The sequence below is a fragment of the Bufo gargarizans genome, chromosome 4 (assembly GCF_014858855.1).
Source record: "Bufo gargarizans isolate SCDJY-AF-19 chromosome 4, ASM1485885v1, whole genome shotgun sequence".
Taxonomy (NCBI): Eukaryota; Metazoa; Chordata; class Amphibia; order Anura; family Bufonidae; genus Bufo; species Bufo gargarizans.
This window is the reverse complement of record NC_058083.1, coordinates 58,279,288-58,305,581: the sequence shown is the minus strand read 5'-3', so window position 1 is coordinate 58,305,581 and position 26,294 is coordinate 58,279,288. Positions and strand designations below refer to the sequence as shown.

Here is a 26,294-nt window from a genome sequence, read left to right as displayed (position 1 = left end):
TCCCCTGGAGGACTGCGGACATTATGGAGGATGGCGGAGATACAGATACATTATTACAGTATACAGCTATACACATAGATGGGAGCACATCACCTGGAGGACTGCGGACATTATGGAGGATGGCGGAAATACAGATACATTATTACAGTATACAGCTATACACATAGATGGGAGCAGGGTCGGACTGGCTCACCGGGAAGCCGGTGAAATGCCCGGTGGGCCCCTTGCCCGTCTGCTTATACTACAGCCAGAGCCACTAGCAGGGCAGTTACTATACTTGCAGGACTGCAGCACTGGCACATATATCATTTTACTTTGGAGAAAGGAACTAGCGCTGCAAGGTACTGTGCTGTCCCTTTCACCAAAGTAAACTTCACAGACCTGACATGAGCGGACAGCCCCCCCTCCTCTCTGCAGTGTGAGATTCCTTCATGTGTGAGGAGGGGGCGGAGCCAGAGGAGCCGAGGCAATGGAGACGCTGCTCTCTGACCTCCTGTGTTACTGTGCCTCCAGTGTAAAGTTCAGTTCTCTTCCTACTACTCCACACAGCAGTAATGGGGTAAGTTACTGTGGGAGGGAATTGGGAAGTTAGGATAGTCCTGAAGCTGCTGCCCCTGCACATCTTGTGTCCCACTGTTGTTCCAGCCCCTCACAGACCTTTGCCCACCAGCTATCTCACCTATACTTTATACAGAGCAAGAAGTTATGTCTCCCAGTGTCCCCCTCTTCCCTCTCATCAGTGGCATTTCACACTTTCCCAGCTCCTCACCCCCACATAATATGTAATGTCTCTGGAGGTTATATCAGTACTGGAGCATTATATGAGGAGCGGCTGATATCAGTCACATGTGATGCAATGTCTCTGGAGGTTATATCAGCACTGGAGCATTATATGAGGAGCGGCTGATATCGGTCACATGTGATGTAATGTCTCTGGAGGTTATATCAGCACTGGAGCATTATATGAGGAGCGGCTGATATCGGTCACATGTGATATAATGTCTCTGGAGGTTATATCAGCGCTGGAGCGTTATATGAGGAGCGGCTGATATCGGTCACATGTGATATAATGTCTCTGGAGGTTATATCAGCGCTGGAGCATTATATGAGGAGCGGCTGATATCGGTCACATGTGATGTAATGTCTCTGGCGGTTATATCAGCGCTGGAGCGTTATTTGAGGAGCGGCCGATATCAGTCACATATGAAATACATGTCTCTGAAGGTTGTATCAGCACTGGAGCATTATAAGAGGAGTGGCCGATATCAGTCACATGTGATGCAATGTCTCTGGAGGTTATATCAGCACTGGAGCATTATATGAGGAGCGGCTGATATCAGTCACATGTGATGCAATGTCTCTGGAGGTTATATCAGCACTGGAGCATTATATGAGGAGCGGCTGATATCAGTCACATGTGATGTAATGTCTCTGGAGGTTATATCAGCACTGGAGCATTATAAGAGGAGCGGCTGATATCAGTCACATGTGATGTAATGTCTCTGGAGGTTATATCAGTGCTGGAGCATTATAAGAGGAGTGGCCGATATCAGTCACATGTGATGCAATGTCTCTGGAGGTTATATCAGTGCTGGAGCGTTATAAGAGGAGCGGCTGATATCAGTCACATATGACTGTGGATAGGTCATCAGTATCTGATTGGTTGGGGTCTGACACCCGGGCCGGGACTAGGGATCGACCGATATTGATTTTTTTAGAGCCAATATTGGTTTGAAAGTTCACAGGTTAATTTATACCAATATTCTGTGCTTTTTCATTTAAAAAAAAAAATAAAATTCCTACACAAATCTGTTGTTAAATGAAGAGATGCCATTATATATCTAAGATTAAATATTCATACTTAATATTTTGGTGTTTTTTTAAATTTAATAACTATTTCCCCCCTTAGGGGCTAGAACCTGGATCCCTTGTCCTATTCACCCTGATAGAGCTCTATTAGGGTGAATAGGACCTCACACTCTCCCTGCTGCTCTCTGCATAGTACACACAGCAGCAGGGAGGTTACCATGGCAGCCAGGGCTTCAGTAGCGTCCTGGCCGCCATGGTAACCGATCAGAGTCCCAGGATTACACTGCTGGGGCTCCGATCAGAAGCTGCCACTGCCACCAATGAAGATAACTTGCCCATTAATTGAAATATAGCGACACCTGACCTCTGTGAGAGGTAGCTGCGATCCGCAGCAGTTAACCCCTCAGGTGCAGCTATATGATTCACCCTCCTCATATATTTGAATTAATAACCGAGTTAACATCATTGGTGGCGCAATGGCCACAGCCCCTCCCCTCCTCCTGTCCCCTGTCCTCCCATTGGTGGCAGCAGCAGCACAGGGGGAGGGAGACACGGCTTCCTTCTCCCCTGTGCAGCTGAGGGAACATTGATCGCGTTGATAGCAGCGCGATCCATCGGCAAGGTTAGATGCTGATACCGATAGCTTTGAAAATCCTGAATATCGGCCGATAATATCAGTAAATCCGATTCTCGGTCGATCCCTACCTGGGACCACTGCCGATCAGCTGTTTGAGAAGGCACCGGGGCTCCTGTGAGCGCTGTGCCCTTCTCTGTGATTTTTCTGGGCCATGTGATGTCACGTTCATTGATCAAGTGGCCTAGGAGCAGCTCAGCCCCATAGAGGTGAAAGGGGCTGAGCGTGATACCAAGCACACCGCTATACAATGTACGGCGCTGAGCTTGGTGAGCTGTGAGGAGCCAGGGCACTACTGCCAGCACTTCAATAGACTTATCCTTTTGAATATGCAGGAAACATTTCCTTCACTTTGGATATTGTTTAGGCTTGGGGACTGGGTGATTCATCTAGCACATGGAATGTCCACGTGCGACTGCTGTCTAAACTACTGACTGTAAATAACAGACACAGTTATCAACTAACTTTAACCCTTCCCATAGCTTTCTAGCAGCCTTACAGTTGATAAAAACATTACCTTTAGAAGCAATCGTGGACTTATAAAACTGGCAAAAATCATCTTGGTAGGATATGCAAATGAGGGCTCACAAGTGCCCAGGGGCGGCGTCAACCTCGTAGGTGCCCAGGCAGCTCTGCCTTACCGTCGCTTTCCCCCGCCCAGTCTTTCCTTCTGCCCACCCATCCTTTCCCTCTGCCCGCTCATCTTCTTACTTCTTCTTTCGGCGAGTTAGCCGGCGCATGCGCATTAATTACTGTGATGCCGTACCAGGAATGGACATCGCAGTGCGCATGCGCCGGCTGACGGACTCAGCGCGCAGGATCTTGGCGAAAGAAGAAGTAAGAAGATGGGCGGGCAGGGGGGAAGCGACGGTAAGGCAGAGCTGCCTTTAAAGAGAAACAATTTGATATAGTGCAGTGCACAATACTGTTCTGTACACTCTATACTGTTACTGTATTGAGTGCGAGACTGAAAAATGAACAAGTAATATCTCCAGCTCTAGGGTGGACCCCCAAAATCAATTCCACTGGTGGGCCCTGGGTGCCCCAGTCCGACACTGGATGGGAGTACATCACCTGGGGGACTGCGGACATGCAGATACATTATTACAGTATACAGCTATACACATAGATGGCAGTACATCCCCTGGAGGACTGCGGACATTATGGAGGATGGCGGAGATACAGATACATTATTACAGTATACAGCTATACACATAGATGGCAGTACATCACCTGGAGGACTGCGGACATTATGGAGGATGGCGGAGGTGCAGATACATTATTACAGTATACAGCTATACACATAGATGGCAGTACATCACCTGGAGGACTGCGGACACAAATTAGTGCACAACTTGGGGAATGCCCCCATGAGCAGTACCAGAGGAGCAAGAAAATTCCTCTTCTATGATTTTAGTAGGATTCTATGGAGCATTACAGAGTAATAAATAAGATAATAGAGAGAACACGTACTGAAGGAGCGCCAACATCAGCAGAAATCTAGGTTTCCAAACATATGAACCAGCGACGAGTGAGACAATGCATCCGGACAAATCCATGGTCCGTGTTATAGATGAAACAATCACTAGTGTTCCTAGAAGACAATAGAAACTGATTTTATATAGAAGTCATAAATGAGGAGCAGGACTGTACCACTGTACAGGGAGGTGGGGTGATGAGGAGCGGGCCTCTACCACTGTACAAGGAGGTGGGGGGGATGAGGAGCAGGACTGTACTACTGTACAAGAAGGTGGGGTGAGGAGGAGCAGGACTGTACCACTGTACAAGGAGGTGGGGGGGATGAGGAGCGGGCCTCTACCACTGTACGTGGGGGGGGTGATGAGGAGCGGGCCTCTACCACTGTACAAGGAGGTGGGGGGATGAGGAGCGGGCCTCTACCACTGTACAAGGAGGTGGGGGGATGAGGAGCGGGCCTCTACCACTGTACAAGGAGGTGGGGGGGATGAGGAGCGGGCCTCTACCACTGTACAAGGAGGTGGGGGGGATGAGGAGCGGGCCTCTACCACTGTACAAGGAGGTGGGGGGGATGAGGAGCGGGCCTCTACCACTGTACAAGGAGGTGGGGGGATGAGGAGCGGGCCTCTACCACTGTACAAGGAGGTGGGGGGATGAGGAGCGGGCCTCTACCACTGTACAAGGAGGTGGGGGGATGAGGAGCGGGCCTCTACCACTGTACAAGGAGGTGGGGGGATGAGGAGCGGGCCTCTACCACTGTACAAGGAGGTGGGGGGATGAGGAGCGGGCCTCTACCACTGTACAAGGAGGTGGGGGGATAAGGAGCGGGCCTCTACCACTGTACAAGGAGGTGGGGGGAATGAGGAGCAGGACTGTACCACTGTACAAGAAGGTGGGGTGATGAGGAGCAGGCCTCTACCACTGTACAAGGAGGTGGGGGGGGATGAGGAGCGGGCCTCTACCACTGTACAAGGAGATGGGGTGATGAGGAGCAGGCCTCTACCACTGTACAAGGAGGTGGGGTGATGAGGAGCAGGCCTCTACCACTGTACAAGGAGGTGGGGTGATGAGGAGCAGGCCTCTACCACTGTACAAGGAGGTGGGGTGATGAGGAGCGGGCCTCTACCACTGTACAAGGAGGTGGGGTGATGAGGAGCGGGCCTCTACCACTGTACAAGGAGGTGGGGGGGATGAGGAGCGGGCCTCTACCACTGTACAAGGAGGTGGGGTGATGAGGAGCAGGACTGTACCACTGTACAAGGAGGTGGGGTGATGAGGAGCAGGACTGTACCACTGTACAAGGACAGGGGGACATTACCTCCTCACAGGAGCCGCCCAGAAGTCTTCACCTTTTACTATACAATCAGCCGCTGTCTGTAAACACAGGACACCGCTATGAATTGCCAGGAAGATATGTAATGTCGGATAATATGATGCCCCCTACTGCTTCATCTCTGCTATAGGCCTCAAGCACACGGCCGTTGTTTTTGGTCCACATCAGAGCCGCAGACCCATTCACTTCAATGGGGCTGTAAAAGATGCGGACAGCACTTCGTGCGCTGTTCGCATCCGTTGCTCCGTTCCGTGGCCCCGCAAAAAAATACAACATGTCCTATTCTTGTCAGCGCTTTGCAGACAAGAATAGGCAGTTATATTAAAGGCTGTCTGTGCCGTTCCACAAATTGCAGAACGCACATGGACGCCATCAGTGTTTTGTAGATTCGCGATTTGCAGACTGCAAAACACACAACGGTCATGTGCATGAGGCCATACACTGGATGATGAGAGTAATCATCGCTGCCACCTGTCACTGCGCTGTGTACAGCCGACCGCGCACCATCACAGCGACTGCGCTGTATACAGCCGACCGCGCACCAGGACAGCGACTGCGCTGTGTACAGCCGACCGTGCAGCAGGACAGCGACGGCCCCCTCACATTACAGGAGGTCAGACTGATCACCTTCGTGTCCTGCTCAGTAAGGAGTCTGGAGTTGCGGCTCCTGCAGTATTCCTCGCTGCCAGAGAACGTCGCCATCTTCTCGTGTACGACACATCTACCTGCAATACAGACGTAGGAGGCGATTATACTGTCCAGGGGGTCGTCTGACAGGTGGGGGTCTGTGGTCGTCTGACAGGTGGGGGTCTGTGGTCGTCTGACAGCAGCCTACAAAGTGGTCAGTTGCCAGTTAGCCGTTCTCTGCCCACCCCAGTCCTCTGCGGTCTCTGTAGTCTCGTCCGCTGTGGAGGGTGACACATCACAATCACACACTAATGTCAGCTACAGTCTAAAGCTGCTCACACACCTTCCATACCGGCCCAGAGCTGTCCCTCTCCACCAGGGGTGCACCGAGCCCTTCTGCTTCCTGAGGCTTAAACTGAAATCCCCCCCCCCCCCCATTATGAAAGCACTCCTCTCTCAAGCCGTCGTCATACTCCGCTGGCAGCAGCTCCCAAGGCCTCTCACCCAGTTAAACCAGTACTCTCTACTCTGCACTGATGAGGGGAAATCACCTCGAAACAGTTGTCTGCAGATGAGATGCTGGCTTAGTTTTTATCCAAGTCATGTCTCAAGGCCTGTTTAAAAGGTTGGACATTGACTTGTAGGATAGCTGCCTTACATCTGATGGCATCAGAGGAGGAGCTTGTTAAAAGCCTATTTACATCCCTTTTTCCCAGAATTCCAGAGGAGCATTTATGGCCTATAAGACTTCACGCCACTTAAGGCGCTCTCCATAAGGAGCTAGGGAGGCTGTCCCCGCCACGGCCTGCTATTGGCTGCTCCCCCCGTTGCCGGATGTTTGGATCTACACGACGGGGAGATGCAGCAGCAGCCATGCAGAGGGACGCGGGTAAGTATGCTCTAGAGGAGGGCCCGGGCATTCTGGGGGTCATTATAGGGATTGGATAGCCCCTTTAAGTTGCACTGTATGCTTTATAATGCACTATAGACTGTAAATAACGTCTGACTGCATAAAATACACTTAAAAATCACAGCAAAAATAACCTCTACAAAACCAATGTGTGAAGTCAGTCTTAAAGGGATAGGGATCGGGGCCATATACAGGTCCTTCTCAAAAAAATAGCATATTGTGATAAAGTTCATTATTTTCTGTAATGTACTGATAAACATTAGACTTTCATATATTTTAGATTCATTACACACCAACTGAAGTAGTTCAAGCCTTTTATTGTTTTAATATTGATGATTTTGGCCACAGCTCATGAAAACCCAAATTCCTATCTAAAAAAATTAGCATATTTCATCCGACCAATAAAAGAAAACCTTCAAATAATTATGTTCAGTTCTGCACTCAATACTTGGTCGGGAATCCTTTTGCAGAAATGACTGCTTCAATGCGGCGTGGCATGGAGGCAATCAGCCTGTGGCACTGCTGAGGTGTTATGGAGGCCCAGGAGGCTTCAATGCGGCGTGGAGGCAATCAGCCTGTGGCACTGCTGAGGTGTTATGGAGGCCCAGGAGGCTTCAATGCGGCGTGGCATGGAGGCAATCAGCCTGTGGCACTGCTGAGGTGTTATGGAGGCCCAGGATGCTTCACTGCGGCGTGGCATGGAGGCAATCAGCCTGTGGCACTGCTGAGGTGTTATGGAGGCCCAGGAGGCTTCAATGCGGCGTGGCATGGAGGCAATCAGCCTGTGGCACTGCTGAGGTGTTATGGAGGCCCAGGATGCTTCAGTGCGGCGTGGCATGGAGGCAATCAGCCTGTGGCACTGCTGAGGTGTTATGGGGGCCCAGGATGCTTCGATAGCGGCGTGGCATGGAGGCAATCAGCCTGTGGCACTGCTGAGGTGTTATGGAGGCCCAGGATGCTTCGATAGCGGCCTTAAGCTCATCCAGAGTGTTGGGTTTTGCGTCTCTCAACTTTCTCTTCCCAATATCCCACAGATTCTCTATGGGGTTCAGGTCAGGAGAGTTGGCAGGCCAATTGAGCACAGTAATACCATGGTCAGTAAACCATTTACCAGTGGTGTTGGCACTGTGAGCAGGTGCCAGGTCGTGCTGAAAAATGACATCTTCATCTCCATAAAGCTTTTCAGCAGATGGAAGCATGAAGTGCTCCAAAATCTCCTGATAGCGGCTGCATTGACCCTGCCCTTGATAAAACACAGTGGACCAACACCAGCAGCTGACATGGCCCCCCAGACCATCACTGACTGTGGGTACTTGACACTGGACTTCAGGCATTTCCCTCTCCCCAGTCTTCCTCCAGACTCTGGCACCTTGATTTCCGAATGACATGCAACAGTCCAGTGCTGCTTCTCTGTAGCCCAGGTCAGGCGCTTCTGCCGCTGTTTCTGGGGAATGCGGCACCTGTAGCCCATTTCCTGCACACGCCTGTACACGGGGGCTCTGGATGTTTCTACTCCAGACTCAGTCCACTGCTTCCGCAGGTCCCCCAAGGTCTGGAATCGGTCCTTCTCCACAATCTTCCTCAGGGTCCGGTCACCTCTTCTCGTTGTGCAGCGTTTTCGGCCACACTTTTTCCTTCCCACAGACTTCCCACTGAGGGGCCTTGATACAGCACTCTGGGAACAGCCTATTCCTTCAGAAATTTCTTTCTGTGTCTTACCCTCTTGCTTGAGGGTGTCAATGATGGCCTTCTGGACAGCAGTCAGGTCGGCAGTCTTACCCATGATTGCGGTTTTGAGTAATGAACCAGGCTGGGAGTTTTTAAAAGCCTCAGGAATCTTTTGCAGGTGTTTAGAGTTAATTAGTTGATTCAGATGATTAGGTTAATAGCTCGTTTAGAGAACCTTTTCATGATATGCTAATTTTTTTAGATAGGAATTTTGGGCTTTCATGAGCTGTATGCCAAAATCATCACTATTAAAACAATAAAAGGCTTGAACTACTTCAGTTGTGTGTAATGAATCTAAAATATATGAAAGTCTAATGTTTATCAGTACATTACAGAAAATAATGAACTTTATCACAATATGCTAATTTTTTTAGAAGGACCTGTACAGCAGTCAGAAAGACATGACGTACAATGGCCGACCTAGGAAACTGGTGTCCAGAGGGGCCGTTCTCTGCCCAGTTCCATGAAGTGCGCCATTCATAGCAAACCAGTTTATCGCATTATAGAAACTGGACGAAACTAATAAGTAAAGTTGAACTTACTGGTCTGACTGGTGGTGGATGACTGGTCGTTCCAGGAGGCCGTGGATGGTTGAACCTATACAGGAGAGAGGTCAGTGTGGGTGCGGAGGAACATAGGACACCCCCGCACCCTATGACCATATTTTTCGCCCCATAAGATGCACTCCCCCCCCCCCCCCAAAAAAAAAAGTGGGGGGGGGGAAATGCCTTTGCGTCTTATGGGGCGAATGCTGCCATTTTACATCACAGTTTGCGATGTATCAGCTGGACGGGGGGAGGGAGGAGGGGCCGGTGTCATGCAAATCCGGCGGGCCGGTGCGGTCACTGTACTCCGGCCCACCGCTCACTCACTTCCTTATTGCCTAAACCTTTTATAATAATGGCTTTCATTGAAGTTCCGATCCCCAGCCCCATCTGTACTACTTACTAAATGTCCTGTAGCAGGCAGAGCAGGGCAGGCAGCCGGCCGGAACTCACTGGCGTCACTCACTGACGTCACGTGCCTGCGCCGCCTACTTTATGAATGAAGTAGGCGGCGCAGGCACATGACGTCAGTGAGTTACGGCCGCCCGCCCCGCTCTGCGTCTTATGGGCCGGTGCATCTTATACGGTACATTCTGAACACAATAGGGGAGATTTACAGACATCCCAACCTGCAAAAACTCATTTCAGGGAGGTTTTCTTTTTTTTTTTTTTCACGAACTTTTTATTACATTTTCCAAACATATGAAGTATCTGCACACTTTGCTCTATGGTGTGGAGGACTGGGCTCATTACCCTGCCCCAAATTATCATATTTATATATATGATTAAAGCATCCAGGGGGTGTGAATTTAACACTGGGGTAAATAATATAATTAAAATGGAGGGTTAGGCTACTTTCACACTTGCGTTAGGTGCGGATCCGTCTGGTATCTGCACAGACGGATCCGCACCTATAATGCAAACGCTTAGATCCGTTCAGAACGGATCCGTTTGCATTACCATGAACAAAAAAAACATTTACAGTCAATGGGGGACGGATCCGTTTGAAAATTGAGCCATACTGTGTCAACTTCAAACGGATCCGTCCCCATTGACTTACATTGTAAGTCAGCGTTCGGGTGTCCGCCTGCTGAGCGGAGGCCAAACGCTGCCAGACTGATGCATTCTGAGCAGATCCGCATCCACTCAGAATGCATTAGGGCTGGACGGATCCGTTCGGGGCCGCTTGTGAGAGCCTTCAAACGGAACTCGCAAGCGGAGCCCCGAACACAAGTGTGAAAGTAGCCTTAGATGTGTAAATGTATTAAAAAAAAATATGCATCTCTCTCAATAGTTATATAGCTACTGAATGAGACAGAAGGGAACCCTAACATATATATCTCCTTGAGAAGCCAATTTGACCCTAAAGGGTTAATTCAACCTGTAATCTAAACTCTGTCCTGTCACTTCTCTTATCTCTCTGCTCTGCTATCTGACTGAGATAAACCTTTCCGGGAGATATTGTTTCACATGCGGGTGTCAGGGAGCCGCTATCTAATAGTGGGAGACTCCCTGAACCTCCGGGAGAGTTGAGATCCCTGGATTTATCAAACTGGTGTAAAGTAGAACTGGCCCATAGCAACCAATCAGATTCCACCTTTCATTATCCAAAGGAGGTCTGAAAAATGAAAGGTGGAATCTGATTGGTTGCTAGGGGCAACTAAACCAGACTTCCTTTACACCAGTTTCGATAAATCTCCCCCACCGTGTCTGGCCACTGGGGGCGCTGTTCATGTAATTAACCCTCATTGTACCCCAGACTTTACTCAGGACACACTCACCTGGTTGAGTCCATTCCTGGTACCTGATGAAGAAACAGACACAGGAGCGGTTATTACCTCTGACCTCCATCACTACGACCGGAGCCGCTCGCTTTCCTTTACATAACATCTATGGCGGTATTTTGACGTGTATTGTATACAGACAGCAGGTGCGGCCATATTGAATACAGTAATGGTGGGCGGGGCCTTCTACCAGGACCGGCACTGGTGGATAAACTCTCATTCAGGGTTAATAGCCACTAGAAGCTGCACCGATCTGGCGGTATAACCTCCGTCCCGTACTGACCCCATAAGATGCCCCCGACATAACATGGAACGTATATATTACCTGGATTATGGAGCATCAATGTACAAACAAGGACCAGGAAGGGAATTCCAGCAACAACCAGTAAGAGAATTCCAGCAACAACTACTCCCATTGGGATGCGTTTTCTTTGGTAAATCTGAAAGACAAGCGTAGACTGGTGATGTCACCAGTTTAGGGGTGTGACCAAGGTACAGCTTTGAATCCACCGATGGCAGCACTCAGCAGTGCCAACACCACCCTTATCAACCCCAAATTTGAAGACGCCCCTGTGCCCACCTAATGTGCCCCCTGCTGTGTGGAGGGCGATGCCCCCGACACTTCTTGGATGCAGTGATGCCTCCGGATCTGCAGGTTCACACTTTACCGATGTGAGGGGCGGTATTTTGTACCCCACTGGACGGGTCATTTTATGGACACCATCATTTGTGTGGAAAAGTGTGGGTCAGACATGATGGGTCTGGGCTGGGAGATATCAGTGGCCAGACGTGGGACAGTTGATGTCCCATCCTGGAGTCCAAGCTAGTCTGGAACTGGCCTTCTGGCCCTTTAAAGGTTTAAAGGTAACCTGTCACCGGGATTTTATGTATAGAGCTGAGGACATGGGTTGCTAGATGGCCGCTAGCACATCCGCAATATCCATTCCCCATAGCTCTGTGTGCTTTTATTGTGGAAAAAAACTATTTGATACATATGCAAATTAACCTGAGATGAGTCCTGTCCCTGACTCATCTCACATACAGGACTCATCTCAGGTTAATTTGCATATGTATCAAATCGGTTTTTTAAAGCAATAAAAGCACACAGAGCTATGGGGACTGGGTATTGCGGATGTGCTAGTGGCCATCTAGCAACCCATGTCCTCAGCTCTATACACAAAATCCCGGTGACAGATTCCCTTTAACTGCTTTGTCCAGCCCCCATGATTTACACTGCAGCTGTGTTGGTCAGGTAGGTCGCTGTTGGAGTAAGTCAGTGCATGGAGACAGTAAAATACAGCTCAGATATTCCCTCCCCAGGAGGAGTCCTCTGTGTCCCTGTATACTGTACACCTTTACCAGGACTGGAGAGAGGTTTTCCAGGGAAGGAGATTCAGCCTGGACCGGACGCGCAGAGCGGAGTTGTCGGCGCAGTGTAGCAGTGCATGTGTCAGAGGAATGCAGGTGAAGGCGTCAGCAGAGGGGATTCACTGGAGAAGCCAGAGAGCAGGACCACTGCTGAGACGTCCTGGTGGTCACAGAGCTACTGCCACAACCATCCAGACCCAGAGAGACCCCCCGACTGAAGAGCTCCCGGAGTACACCGACACTGAGCACGAGGGGAGGGAGAGAGACCAAAATCCTAAACGCATTGTGCTGGACGGCAGAAGAGACTGCTATGAGTCTTCTAGCGGCTGTGAGCAAGTGTGCGAGTTATAGTAAAAACCTTCAGCAAAGAAAGAGTTAATCGCACAGAGCGTCCGTTGGTTCCCCGTCCACCTTACCGGCTGATGACCCCCGGCTCCAGATTTCCTCACCTCTTTCCCAGACTGCCTGGTGGCCTCCATAGGAAGGAAGACGTGTTCTGGTCGGGTCTCAGCGCGTTCTGTCATCTGGAAGGAAACAGAGAAAACCAATGGCTGCCTGTACAACCCTGACCGCGTACAGAGCACCGCCAGCTCCAGGAGCGGTCACCTCTGGGCTGCACGGCAGTGGCGGACCAGACTGCAGAGGGTCCCTGTGCCCCCTGTACCCATCCTACTAGAGCAGGAGATGCTGAGCCCACTGCTCCGGGAGAACAGAGGACCGCCAGCTCCAGGAGGGTCCCTGTGCCCGCTCCGTACCCCGGTGTCTCTGGCAGCACTCACCGGCTCCGGTAGGTGACAGCTCGGGCAGTGGATTGAGGAGCAGAGAGCGGGAGGCCTGTGTTCTGCTGAATGAATGACTGTGGACCTTGTGTATATATATAGGGAGGTGCATTTTACAGCTGAGCGGTGACATCAATGTCAAGTCCTCGCAAACTAAATCCAAAAGGGGTGGCCGCGGTCGCTATGGATACCTGCCAGTCCCCTGCAGATGGTTCCGCCCCTGTATGAATTCGATTCCAGCATTTGTCACAAGAGACCTAGCGCCTGTGCTAGGATTTTTGCCACCTTAGGCAAATGCAAATTTTGCCGCCCCATTGACTCCGCCCATTGACCACACCCTTTTACCCGCCCCTTTTCCAGCCACCTATTGCATGCCACATTTAAAGCGAACCTTTCACCTGCATTTCACTTGATAAACTATCAAAAGTACCTTATAGAAGATCATCCTCATTGTGTAATCATACAGTCTTTTCCCGCTTTTCTGCCATGTATCTGCATGAAAATATTCCTTATAAAGTACTCTTCTCCAGAGGTCACGCTAGCAGTCAAGGGGGTAGCCCTTCCCTCACTCCGAGCTGTACCTCCCCTGCCCTAACCCCACCTCTAAGTAGTGTAACTGACACCCGGCTCAGTCGCCGGGACTGCGCTTGTACAGGCGGCGCATGCGCCGTTGGCCTCAGTAGCAGCACGATCCTGTCACTGAATTACAGGATCGCGCTTGAGTCCGCGCGATAGACGGGATCGCGCTGCTACTGAGGCCGACGGCGCATGCGCCGCCTGTGCAAGCGCGGTCCCGGCGACTGAGCCGGGTGTCAGTTACACTACTTATAGGCGGGGTTAGGGCAGGGGAGTTACAGCTCGGAGTGAGGGAAGGGCTACCCCCTTGACTGCTAGTGTGACTTGAGGAGCTGGAGAAGAGTACTTTATAAGGCGATTTTTTTCATGCAGATACATGGCAGAAAAGCGGGACAAGACTGTATGATAACACACTGAGGATGATCTATAAGGTACTTTTGATAGTTTATCAAGTGAAATGCAGGTGAAAGGTTCGCTTTAAATGGTCGCGTACCCTGTGCCAGTCTATGGTCGCGTACCCTGTGCCAGTCTATGGTCATGTACCCTGTCCAGTCTGACTATAGTCACGTACCCTGTGCCAGTCTATGGTCGCGTACCCTATGCCAGTCTATGGTCATGTACCCTGTCCAGTCTGACTATAGTCGCGTACCCTGTGCCAGTCTGACTATGGTCATTTATATATAATATCCAGCCATTGTCTGCCACCTAGTACCATCCCAGTGATGCCAATCACTCTGCACTGTTCAGCAGGTTGGCACACTATACATGAGCAGTGCCACCTATTCACTGCCAGGCGCCATTCAGCCACTGTCTGAAATCCTGTGCCACCAGGGCAACATAAAACAGTATGCTGCCTTGTGCCCTCTGCCAGTCTGGCACCGTCCTGCAACCTGTACCATTCATAGCCCATTAGGCTCCATGTGCCACTGCTGGGCACCCTATGCCAGTCAGAATCTATGGCCCCTAGTCAAGCAGCAGGTGTGCCCTGACCCCTGTACACAAGTGTGTGCCACCCTGCTGCCAGTCACTGTCCTGCAGCCTCTGACACCCTAGTGCAGGTTGTCAGAGTGCAGTTGCCAGGGGTGCTCACCAGGTTCTGCTCCTCGCTGTGCTCCAGGTCCACATTGCCTTGGCTCTTGCCAAGATCATGTGTTTCACATTGCCAAGACCTCTGGAGGTCACTGGTCTCACGGGATTGTGCGCCCGAAGTCAGGGCCGGTGCAAGGATTTTTGTCAACACAAGCGAATCTACATTTTTCCTCTCCCCCTGCCCCCTAATGTGCCAGTATCAAGTGCCTCTCTCCTCCCCCCTCAATGTGCCAGTATCATGGCGCCAATAGCCCCCCCTCCCCCGTGGCAGTAAAGTAACAGTCTGGTATTTAACCCCCTCAGCTCCCCTAGCTTAAACCCCCTTCATGACCAGACCACTTTTTACAATTCTGTACTACACAATTTTCACCGTTTATCGCTCGGTCATACAACTTACCACCCAAATGAATTTTACCTCCTTTTCTTCTCACTAATAGAGCTTTCATTTGGTGGTATTTCATTGCTGCTGACATTTTAATTTTTTTTTGTTATTAATCGAAATTGACAGAAATTTTTGCAAAGAAAATGACATTTTTCACTTTCAGTTGTAATTTTTTTTAAATAAAACTACATTTCTATATATGCAACACGCCAGACCTGCAGGGTATAGCGAAGTGAGGTCACGGTTATGGGCAATCGAGGGTTGCTCACTGTATTGGAGAACCCTGGGCAGGCATGTGGCAGTGAAGGAGAGGTAGACACGGTTCCTCTGGGGCACACTCTGGATGTAGGGACCAGGCCTGATGGTGGATGAGGTGCCCTGGATGTTACTGGTATTTTGAGTGCCTGGGGCAAGGTCCCTTTGGGATTCGTGACGCCAGTGCCTGTAACGGTGGCACACCGGTGTATAGTTGGAATAAGTGAGGTACACAGGTGGTATAGTGAACCAAACGTTGCTTTACTTAGCAGTCCAACTTTGTACATACAGATGGTAACACAGTCTCTTAGTTCACAGGTTTACAAGCAGGCTTATTCCACAAGATGTCAGGTATTTGTTATGCAAGATACTCAGAGGGTAAACAATAAATACCAGGATAGTCCATAATAGAACAGTAGAAGAAATGTGAAACAATTAAAAGTTCTTGGAGGCTCAAAGAACAAACATGAGTCCGTACCCAGGTTTCTTTCTTATCCGCAGCACATATTTCACCTCAAGCAGTGACAAAGGTACAAGATCACAGAGGCTCGCATACAGTGGAGTCCATCTCTGGGCACATTTCTTTAAAGTAGTAACCAAAATCTCAGAGGCTCTGGTGCATTAGAGTCTATCCCTGGGCGCATTCTTTTCAATTCGAGTTGCATAATAAAAGTGACAGCACATAAAATAGTCCACATTATTTAAATGGAATACATATAAAACAAGTGCTGCAATACCCTTAATCAACCTGAAAAGGGGGTGAAAGGGTTAAAGGTGCAACTTGTTAATAGGCACAACTAGGTTCAAATATTGCAGAAGCAGGCAGGAGGTCCTGTAAACAAGATGGCCTTGCTGCACGTGGTATTTCAGTGGTTTGCCGCCTCCACTGAGCCGTGGGTAACTGGCAGCAGCAACAGAGGGCCAAAACAACGAAGGACTCCTGTCCTGAAAGGGTTAAATCCTCTTTGATAGGGTCCCTTAGCAAAAAGAGACCAAACAAGAGCCTAGCAGGCCAATTCACAGGGGCAAGTCATATCCACCAGGCATCTCAGTGGTGCTCCTTGGCTCCATTTGTAGACTGGGCCTGTACTGAGGATCAACAGGCGGATGTGCCCACAACACAGTATTGGGGGGCAAATGCAGCATGAATGGACCCCTAATAGGTATTGGCCCCATAGGCCTAGGGGTAATCAGGGTTGCTGACCGCACCGGTGCAGGCATGACAATAGTGGGCTGCTGCACTGGCCTGGGTACCGCTGCTGCAAACGGTCCGGTGGGTTCCTGGACGACTGGTTCTGTGCGCCGGTGCACAGCGTAGGAAGACCTCACCGCAGGTGCCGATACTAAAGAGGGCCGGCTGGAAGGGACAGGTACTCTCACCTCAGACCCGGAGACGTCCGAGTCCTTAAGTCCACTTTCTTTTAGGTCCCTGGTTCTCGGTGGCGGGCAAGCGGGCCTCTCCGGTCCCGGAGAGTAGGCCGGTGGAGCGTCCTCTTGCTCTACACCAGGGGTGTCAAACTCAAATTCATCGGGGGCCGCATCAGCAGTTTGGTCACCCTCAAAGGGCCGGTTGTATCTGTAGGACTATGTGTCCACTCTTTATTATCATAAATTATTGTCACTGCATTCAATTATTACAGTTTTTTGTAATAATGTAAGTAATAACTAGCTCTGAAAGCAGAAACATAGTCAGAATAATGGCAAGTAGATATTCAAATGTACAATTATTGTACAATTTATTGAAAAATTATTTTTGGTAACAGACAGTATATATTTTTTTTTTTTTAAACATACAAATATTGCCGAACACTGTTTATTACACATATGGCAAACACAAGGCATTAACTTTTTTTTTAACTTTTCTGACTAGATGGCTGACATCGTTTTCCTGAGGTCAGTCCATCGATGTCTGGCGTTAGGTCTTGTGCTGTAGCAATCCGCAAAACAGCATGGAGGTTATCATCAGTGATGCGTGATCTGAGCTTGGTCTTGTTCAGATTCATGACTGAAAACATCTGTTCACATAGATAGGTGCTCCCAAACATGGACAGAACACGTGCAGCTTGAAGTCGGAGCTGTGGCATCAAAGCAGGGGGGAGGAGACGGTAAAAGTCGTCGACTGTCGCATCCTGGAACTTCGCTTTCAGGCTGCTGTTGCACTGAAGTTCTATTAATTCCATTTGAAGGTGATGTGGTGCACTGTCAACATCGATGTTGAAGGGATTGGCAAAGCTGGTAAAGGTTAAGTTTTGTTCTTTAAAGTCACTTTGGTACCCAATTGAGCACATGAAAAAGTACCTGGGAATGAGGTTGAGATGCTCTGGCAGATAGGAAAGTGGGCAAGACTGTCTTTTTCAAGCTGTGACTTCCATAGGCGCAGTTTCTCCTGGAAAGCTGTTACTGCCTCATACATTGAGGTTATGACTTGTTTGCGGCCCTGCAGCCTCAGATTCAGTTGGGCGAGATGCTCTGTTATGTCACACAACATGGCAAAATCGCACAGCCAGTTTGGATCTGACAGTTCTGACAAGGGCTTCCCTTTACTTTGCATAAAAAGAGTAATTTCTTCCAAAAGCTCAAAAAATCTCTTGAGAACGGTGCTCCTACTCAGCCACCTTACTTCTGTATGGTATGGCACATCTGTATGTTCCATGCCCACCTCCTTCAAAAATTGTTGGAACTGACGATGATTCAGACCCCGTGCACGCAGAAAATTCACTGTTTTCGTGACTGTGGACATTATGTTATCCAGTGGCAGAACCTTGCCACACAGAGCTTCTTGGTGGATCATGCAGTGATAAGTTATCAGCGGCGTGTGGCAATTACTTTTTTTCATTTTCTCTTTTAACAGTCCAACCAAGCCATTTCTCTCTCCACACATTGCTGGAGCGCCATCAGTAGTAAGTCCCACCAACTTTTCCCAAGGTAATTTCATTTTATTTACGGATTCCTCCACTGCATTGAAGATGTCCCTTCCAGTTGTTGTCCCATACATGGCGACCACATCCAAGAGCTCCTCACTGACAGACAAGTCTTCCTTCACACCTCTTACAAAAATAGCTAGATGAGCTGTATCAGTATTGTCAGTGCTTTCATCAACAGCTAATGAAAATGCCAGATACCTGCATGTCTCTTCAGCCAACTTTGTTTTAAGATTACAGGCTAGGTCCCTGACTCGGTCTGTGATGGTGTTTCTTAACAAGCTGACATTGTTAAAAGCCTGTCTCTGCTCAGGGCACACCTGTTCACATACCTTCAGCATACACTGCTTTACAAATGCACCTTCTGAAAAGCACTTTGAAGGTCGTGCAATTTCTTCAGCCACAAGATAGCTGGCTTTCACTGCTGCATCATTTTTTGCTGTCATTTTTGCAAAAATATTCCGTTGAGAATGCAGCTACCTTTTAATTCTTGGACCTTTTGTTGCTTTTCCTGGTGGCTAAGGTTAGCAAATTTGGCTCCATGTTTGGTCTGAAAGTGCCGGCGTAAATTGTATTCCTTCATCACTGCCACTGCCTCATAGCAAATAAGACATACCGGCTTGTCTCCATTAATCACAAACATGTATTCACTTTCCCATCTCTCCTGAAATTGCCTTCCCTCTGCATCAACTTTTCTTTTCTTGGACATTTTTGGGTTGGGTGGTCCCTATACCACTGTAAAGTAACATGGAAGTGGTCAGTATATCCAAAGTTTACCGCTCCACCTGCCATGGTATGTAACCATTGCAGTGCTGTGAAGGGCAGGTGCAGACCAGCGCACAGCCCACTCACATTTCAGTAGCAGATGATGCAAGTCAGAAAAGGAGGGTCACACATCGCTGATATTGTCCACAAGACACTTTATTGGAGACTGCTCAGACCAAATACCATGTTCTTCCGTCTGAGCAGTCTCCGATAAAGTTTTCTTGCGGATGATACCAGCAGTGTGCAACCTTCCTACTGGAATTATATTCTCAAATTAATTATAATCAGACTTTTAAGCAGAATAATAAGCAGACCCCCCCCCCCCCCACATACATCATATGTACTTACAGTACAGGTGAGAAGGGTTCAGGCAGCCGTTGGATCTGTCACATCACAGGATGGCATACGCTCAATATAAAAACAGGAGGCAGGCCGGGAGGACAGGCGCTGGCAGCGTGAGTCATAGGTCATGCTGTTGTGCTTTTTCATAAGTTTAAACAGTTATACTTACTTATTTTAGTTATAATGGGTATTCATTGCCTTTAAGAGCAATGTTGATTTATATTCACTGTTTTGTATGAAGTTTTATGTAGGCCAAAGTAAGTCCATGAGAAGATTACTGTGCCGTTCAAAAGCTACTGTTATTGTAACAATATATTATACATTTAGAAAGTTAGAAGATACACTGCACCTGCAGATTCTGAGGCTTTATTGTTTTTCTTATCTGAACATGAATTCCACAGTGTGAGAATGGTCTAGATGTTCCTCAAAGTATATATTCATGTATCAAAGTTTGTCCCTCATCCCTGAGACAAGGCCTCTAGATGTCAGAGGTGTGAAGTAGTGAAAATATTAGGCATGTATGAGTTAACCCTTAATGGTATGATGCTTATTGCTTATACAACAGTGCCACCTAGATATAAGCGGTTACTACTACATCAGTAGCAAAAGTGCATTCTGGGTAGTATTATGACGCCATGCTCCTTATCCATGCACACACCCCTCCAACAATGATTGGAAAGTTCCAAACTTGGAGGGCGTGTTCATCTGATAAGTTTTGGGTTAAGAAACCAGTTACCAGAAAGAAGAAAAGAAAAAAAAAGAGGAGAAAAAGAAAGATAGAGAAAACAAACATTTGGATTATAGATCTCTGGGGAATCATTTGGATTATCGGGAAAAACTCTTGAGAGCTGGCTGCCCCAAGACTCTGCACATCACTTGACCCTTGGGTAATGTATATTTTGTTTTATGTAGTATTGATCTAAATTAATTGGCTTGATACTTAGCCAGATACCCGCTCATTTGTGGACGTGTAACGTTAGTTGTTACATCAGTATTTTCTCTGATTTCAGTTGCGATGCATATAACTGAAACAAGGGGATAATATTGGAGAAACTCTTTGTTGGGAATCTTTGTATTCCATAGTTTGATATCAAGCCAATAATTTATACGTTTTGTTGCAATACTACCATTATCTGAAAGATTGGTCATCATTTTTGGGCGGAGCAAGGGCTCGTATCTGTCATCTTCTTGATTGAGTTTTCCGCATAATCCATTGATTGTATATCTCTCACAGATTTAAAGCTGTATTGCATAATATTCTTGTGTTGGTTGAGTAGTGTCTTGTTGGTATCATATAGTGGTGAATTCTGGGTACTGCATATCATTGTATATTATTGAAATTTATGTTGATTCATTTTCGTTTGTATTTCTAACCTATTGTATAATAAACCATTTATATTTTTGCATAGACGCTTGTACCCTGTTTTACTGATTGCACAAAATAATCAGGTTCTCGATTTGAACTCTTTGAGATGTTTATGTCCATCTAACGAGTCAATATAGTTTGAATAATTTTTCTTTTGACCCAATAATTTTTTTTTTTATATTTATATAAAGCATTTGCTTTATATACCCGACATAAAATGGAGGCCCCGGTAGCGAGATCGAGTTAATTCTTTGATTATTTGTGCAAATAGTAAACCGTTCCATACGTTTCTTGGCTACCCAGATTATTCATAGATCTGTGTATAACTTTATTGTAAGAAAATGAGTGCAGCCGGTAGTGAAGCCGGTTGTGATGTTGCAACAGGAGATTGTCCATCTAGCCCGGAGCAGTTAATCCATAACGTTGTTGAATATGTAAATTCACATTTAGATTTGGATCATGATGTGGCTGCATGGATAAGTGAGTTGCAGGCAGAAGCCAAGAGAGAATGTGTGGATGTGTGGACGCCACTTGGCACAGTCAGGAGACAACTAACTTATCTTGATGTGCTTAAAAATACCGCAGGTAAAAACCGACACCTCTTAAAGATGTTGCCATCAATTTTATATGCATTATTAGAGGTCAGCATTTTCTCAGAGAGTAGACATATGCATATAACGAAAATGAAAGCATATATATCCCATATGGAAGAAAGATTAGAATCTGCAAAGGCATCGATCGAGGACTTAAAATGTGAGCTCGATCACAGCCATGCTGCTTATCACAAATTAAAAAGTGAGGCAGAGGAGCTGCACATCCGTTATAGCAGTCTGCAGCAAACAAATGAACTAAGCCAAACTGTAGCTGATGTTCAAGGTGATCTGTCCGATCATGAGGGATATCCAGACCCTCCAATTCTCACACCCCAAAATGTAGATATGTTATCATCACATGCTCTTAAAGCGCAATCCATCCGAGACCTTAAGCCCCCTGAGGGTGATGGCATGATTACACAGGAGGTCTTAACCCATTTCAGTCAGGCGTGTCAAGCTGTAACCACCTTACTAGGCGCTAGCGACGCAAAAGGCCGCAGAAGTGCCCCTCCACGTCCTCTTCTAGAGAGGAATGTTAGGGTTAAGTCACCTGTGCCAAGTGGGTCTGATGGAAGTGAGCGGAGCGTGAGTGATTGTGACAGTGATGTGGGAAAGCGTGTGATCCATTCCCTACCACGCAGGCATAAGATTGCCCATCAGGGGGATGAGAGTTTCAGACGACCAACATATGCTGAGGTGGTCTCTAGAAAGAAAAATACTCAGTGTTCAGAAAAGGATCAGAACTCCTCGAGTATTATTAAGTTTTTAAATGTCACTGTGCCCAAATTCTCTAAAAAGGGTTCTCCTGAAATTGCCAATCACTTAGAACTGTACCAGTCCACCATGGATTCTTTAAAATTGTATTCTGATGCGGACAGGATCAGATTCCTACCATGGGCATTTGATGGTAAATATCGCCACTACTTTATTTCATTTAGGGAGAGGGGAATTCAGGATTGGCAGGATGTTTTGCATGAGGTCAAATTAGAATTTGGACCTTACCGTACTGTGACTGCTGCAAAACGTGATATCTATAAACTCACATGTAGACCCAATCAGAGTCCCCGGGAATTCCTCCCCATCCTTAAAAATGCCTATGGGTTGGCGTATAGATCCCCAAACTGGGAGTCTGAGGAGTTCAAACAGCTGTTTTATGATGCAATGCCCATGCAAATTAAACTTAGCTTGGCCAGAGATCTTGATCTCAAAGCTCCCTTGGACAGGTTGGTGATGGCTGCCACCTCACTGTATAACATCAGTGAATGCCATGCTACAGGTGAGAGAAGATATAAAAAGTCCCCAGAACAAAGCATAGCAGAAGCTAAGGTAAACCCTAGCTTCAAATTTGAAACGCAGCCACGTAAGTACCCTCAGTCTACAGGACCTGTCCAACAAACCCAGCGACAACAGTTAGGACCCAAGCAAACAAGACCTCAGAGCCCCAATGGGCCAGAGGGGGATAACTCCAGTGCTGGGAGGTTTAACTACCGTCCCCAATATTACAATAGGGGTCCCCAGGGGGGATACAGGCGCTGGAACAACAGGCCCAGACAACAGAAGGAAAATAGGCCTGAATCCCCTACTTCACCTAGAAGTTGGTCACCCACTTCTAATAAGGGCGCACCAGAGGTCCAAACTGTGCGCAAACCAAACAATCGTTTGGATCAGTTGGCAGATCAAGTGGCCAAATTACAGGAGATCGTTAGTAAAATGTCCCAGGTGTCAACTGGAAAACAGCCTGAGTCTTTTTTAGGGGCAACTGCAGGACCCAGCTCAGCCCCATAATGCAGGCAGGGCAGGGTCAGAGCCCAGGCGGGTGCAAGGCTACTGAGATAGTTGTAAAAGAATCTAATGTGATTTCTAATCCTACTTTGCCTTGCAGCGTTCTTGACCCTAAAATTGAGGCCAAGGAGGAGATGTCTAACATGTTATCTATATTACAGTCTAATCATGATGATTCCTGCACTAATGTGTCTTCTCCAGTGAGTGATCCTATCACCTCAGTGTCGACCTGCGAGCTGCCGTCTGTAAGCTGTGATGTGATCCAGTGTTCTCCGAAGGTGGGGGTTTACGCTGCCGCCGCCGCGAGCAGCAAGAATTCCAAGAATTCATCAGAGGTCGCGACGCTGCAGAAAGGTCAAATCCTTAACAAATGTCAAATAAGTGATCACCCTAATTTTTTATGTGATTTGTTTCAGATAGAAGGCCGATATTTTCTTGATTCCTATCTCCAAGATGAACTTATTGGACCAATTAGGGGTTTACTTGACACAGGATCACAAGCCACTATATTGTCATATAGTTATTTCCAACAAGAATCTGGAGAAAGCAGCAGTAAGCGCCAAAACCTACTATGATCTGAAGACTACTCAAAAGGAGTACCGAATTTCCGATCAGGTTTATCTCTATAACTTCGCCCGGGATCAGGTAAAGGAAAGGAAGTTCCTGCCTTCCTGGAAGGGACCCTATGTCGTCACTGACAAATTGTCACCTGTGGTCTACAAGATCAAAATTCCTAAGGGGGATGAATTTATAGAGAAATGGGTGCACATTAATCAATTACGTGTTTGTCATCCTAGGTCACAACTTCGCCAAATGGAAGGATTGCCGGATGATGAAGAGTAAAGAGATAACAAGGTTCCAGCTAAAGACAGAAACCCAGGATTGGTGCAAAATGGCACAGAGGGTTGTTGCCGTTATCTACATCGTCCTGATCTTGGGGAAGGAGTTCCAGGCCGAGCCGATTGCTGTACCAGGCCCTTCATCTGGGATCATGCTACAGGATACCACGGGATTCATCTTGACGAATAAGAGGATTCTATCCCAAAAGATCTACGTCAGTTTGGACCCACGTGTCTTCGTCGAGAGACAGTTCAACATTTCTGAGATTTCGTCTCCGGAGATAAAGATTTGGTATCAAATGCACATCGGCTATTCCCAAGAAAGAGTTACACAGATCCTGGAACAGACAAGGAAAACCATGACCAGAGAACAGTTTTCAACAAGTCGACGACCAAAGCGGTTCATTTCTGCAATTACAGCCGCCATAATCTTTGCCGTAGTGGGCACTGTCATTGCCACCGGTGTATCGGCTGTTAATTCCATCTCCGTTAAGACATTGGAACTTGAGATCGGTTCACTGAAAAGGAACCTAATGAGTATTCATGCAGAGATGGAGAATCAGAAGAAACATTTATCGGACTTATATTCCGTTGTAGAGGATACTGTCGTTACTACCAACTTACACTCAAAATTATTGACTCATTCAATAAATCTTCAGAAAAGTAATGAACAGTTTAAACAAGAACTTATTTCCCTAAAAGAACGCATTGACTTCCATACTCAAGTCTATCATGATGAAGTACAAAGTGGGATGCAGGACTTAAGGGAAGGACGCATTCCCCTGTATTTTGTTTCTTATGATATCATTCGTAAAATGCTACAACAGGTCAGTGAAGAGAAAGTAGAGGACTTTCAACTGAACTTAGCGTTCAACATGGGGATTGCCATACCATTGTATATGGATCCTATAAAGATGGAAATCTGTTTTCTTCTGTCAATTCCCGTTGTTTCTACAAATAATGTGTTCCAAATGAAAAGAGTTCATAATGTGGGCACTTGGAAAGACAATATCCACGTTAGAATTCAAACTCCTGACATTGTAGCCTATCAGCCCTGGAAACCGGACTGGCTTTCTGTCCCGATTCTGGACAATTGCGTAACATTCCGGGACAACAATTTCCAGTGCGAAGGCGATCCTTTCAATTATGACGCAACTAACACGTTGTGTGGTCTTGAATATGAGACACATGGATCAGAAAAGTGCCAGGTGACCCTGTCTAAAATCGAGGAGGATAAGGTAGTGAACGCTGTTTTGATACAAGACAAGTGGCTTGTTAGTACCCGTTTACCAGATATGACTGTTTTTTCAAATGATCATGTGATGGTGAAAGTCATTGCCCTACCTTCTCGCGTCTCCATTGTAAAAGTGCCCCGTAATTCCAGGATTATGATTGGAAACCGTACTCTATATCCGGTCGACATAGGGGACGTTGAGGGGGAAGTGGAGAGTATTGATGCCTTCCAAAACCAAGAGATTACCATAAATCCAGATTTAAAATTTCTGCTAGACAACAAGCCTAGCCACACAGTCCGCATGGTAATCAGGAAGGATAACGTCACCATGGACACGTTACAGTATTCTGTGTCGGACACTGATATGTTACATCCTTCTGTGTGGTCATGGGGGGCGGATTATGTATGGGGTGTGCTGATTGTCATCATTCTGGGATGGTTAAGTTTCCTGACCATCCAAGTGGTGCGTTGGTTAAGATTCTTCAGAAAAACTTTAGCAAAGCTTTGGTTAGAACATTACAAACCGAATCTGCGCACCCGGGTTCTTGAAGAACCCGAATGAAAAGCCCTTTGTGACATTCCAATGTAATCCAACTTCTCTATTGGATTACATTGTGATGAAGGGGGATTTTGTTGTGCTTTTTCATAAGTTTAAACAGTTATACTTACTTATTTTAGTTATAATGGGTATTCATTGCCTTTAAGAGCAATGTTGATTTATATTCACTGTTTTGTATGAAGTTTTATGTAGGCCAAAGTAAGTCCATGAGAAGATTACTGTGCCGTTCAAAAGCTACTGTTATTGTAACAATATATTATACATTTAGAAAGTTAGAAGATACGCCGCACCTGCAGATTCTGAGGCTTTATTGTTTTTCTTATCTGAACATGAATTCCACAGTGTGAGAATGGTCTAGATGTTCCTCAAAGTATATATTCATGTATCAAAGTTTGTCCCTCATCCCTGAGACAAGGCCTCTAGATGTCAGAGGTGTGAAGTAGTGAAAATATTAGGCATGTATGAGTTAACCCTTAATGGTATGATGCATATTGCTTATACAACAATGCCATCTAGATATAAGCGGTTAATACTACATCAGTAGCAAAATTGCATTCTGGGTAGTATTATGACGCCATGCTCCTTATCCATGCACACA

The 26,294-nt window shown here is 47.2% G+C and overlaps 2 protein-coding genes across 2 annotated transcripts; one reads left to right on the top strand and one right to left on the bottom strand.

Moving 5' to 3' along the window:
- The first annotated feature begins 527 nt into the window (after positions 1-527).
- LOC122936194 lies at positions 528-25,847 on the top strand. Its single transcript, XM_044292282.1, has 2 exons — positions 528-559; positions 23,481-25,847. The coding sequence occupies exon 2, from the start codon at positions 23,894-23,896 to the stop codon at positions 25,697-25,699; it is 1,806 nt and encodes a 601-aa protein (XP_044148217.1). The 5' UTR covers positions 528-559; positions 23,481-23,893; the 3' UTR covers positions 25,700-25,847.
- LOC122935197 (general transcription factor II-I repeat domain-containing protein 2-like) lies at positions 17,149-19,287 on the bottom strand. Its single transcript, XM_044290960.1, is given in 3 exon segments — positions 17,149-17,564; positions 17,567-18,694; positions 18,697-19,287. Coding segments are annotated over 3 exon segments (1,773 nt in total). The 5' UTR covers positions 18,926-19,287.
- Positions 25,848-26,294: the final 447 nt, after the last annotated feature.

Bases quoted from the DNA above. Each gene is read 5' to 3' on its own strand.
- LOC122936194 (XM_044292282.1), top strand. From the start codon at position 23,894: ATGATGAAGAGTAAAGAGATAACAAGGTTCCAGCTAAAGACAGAAACC.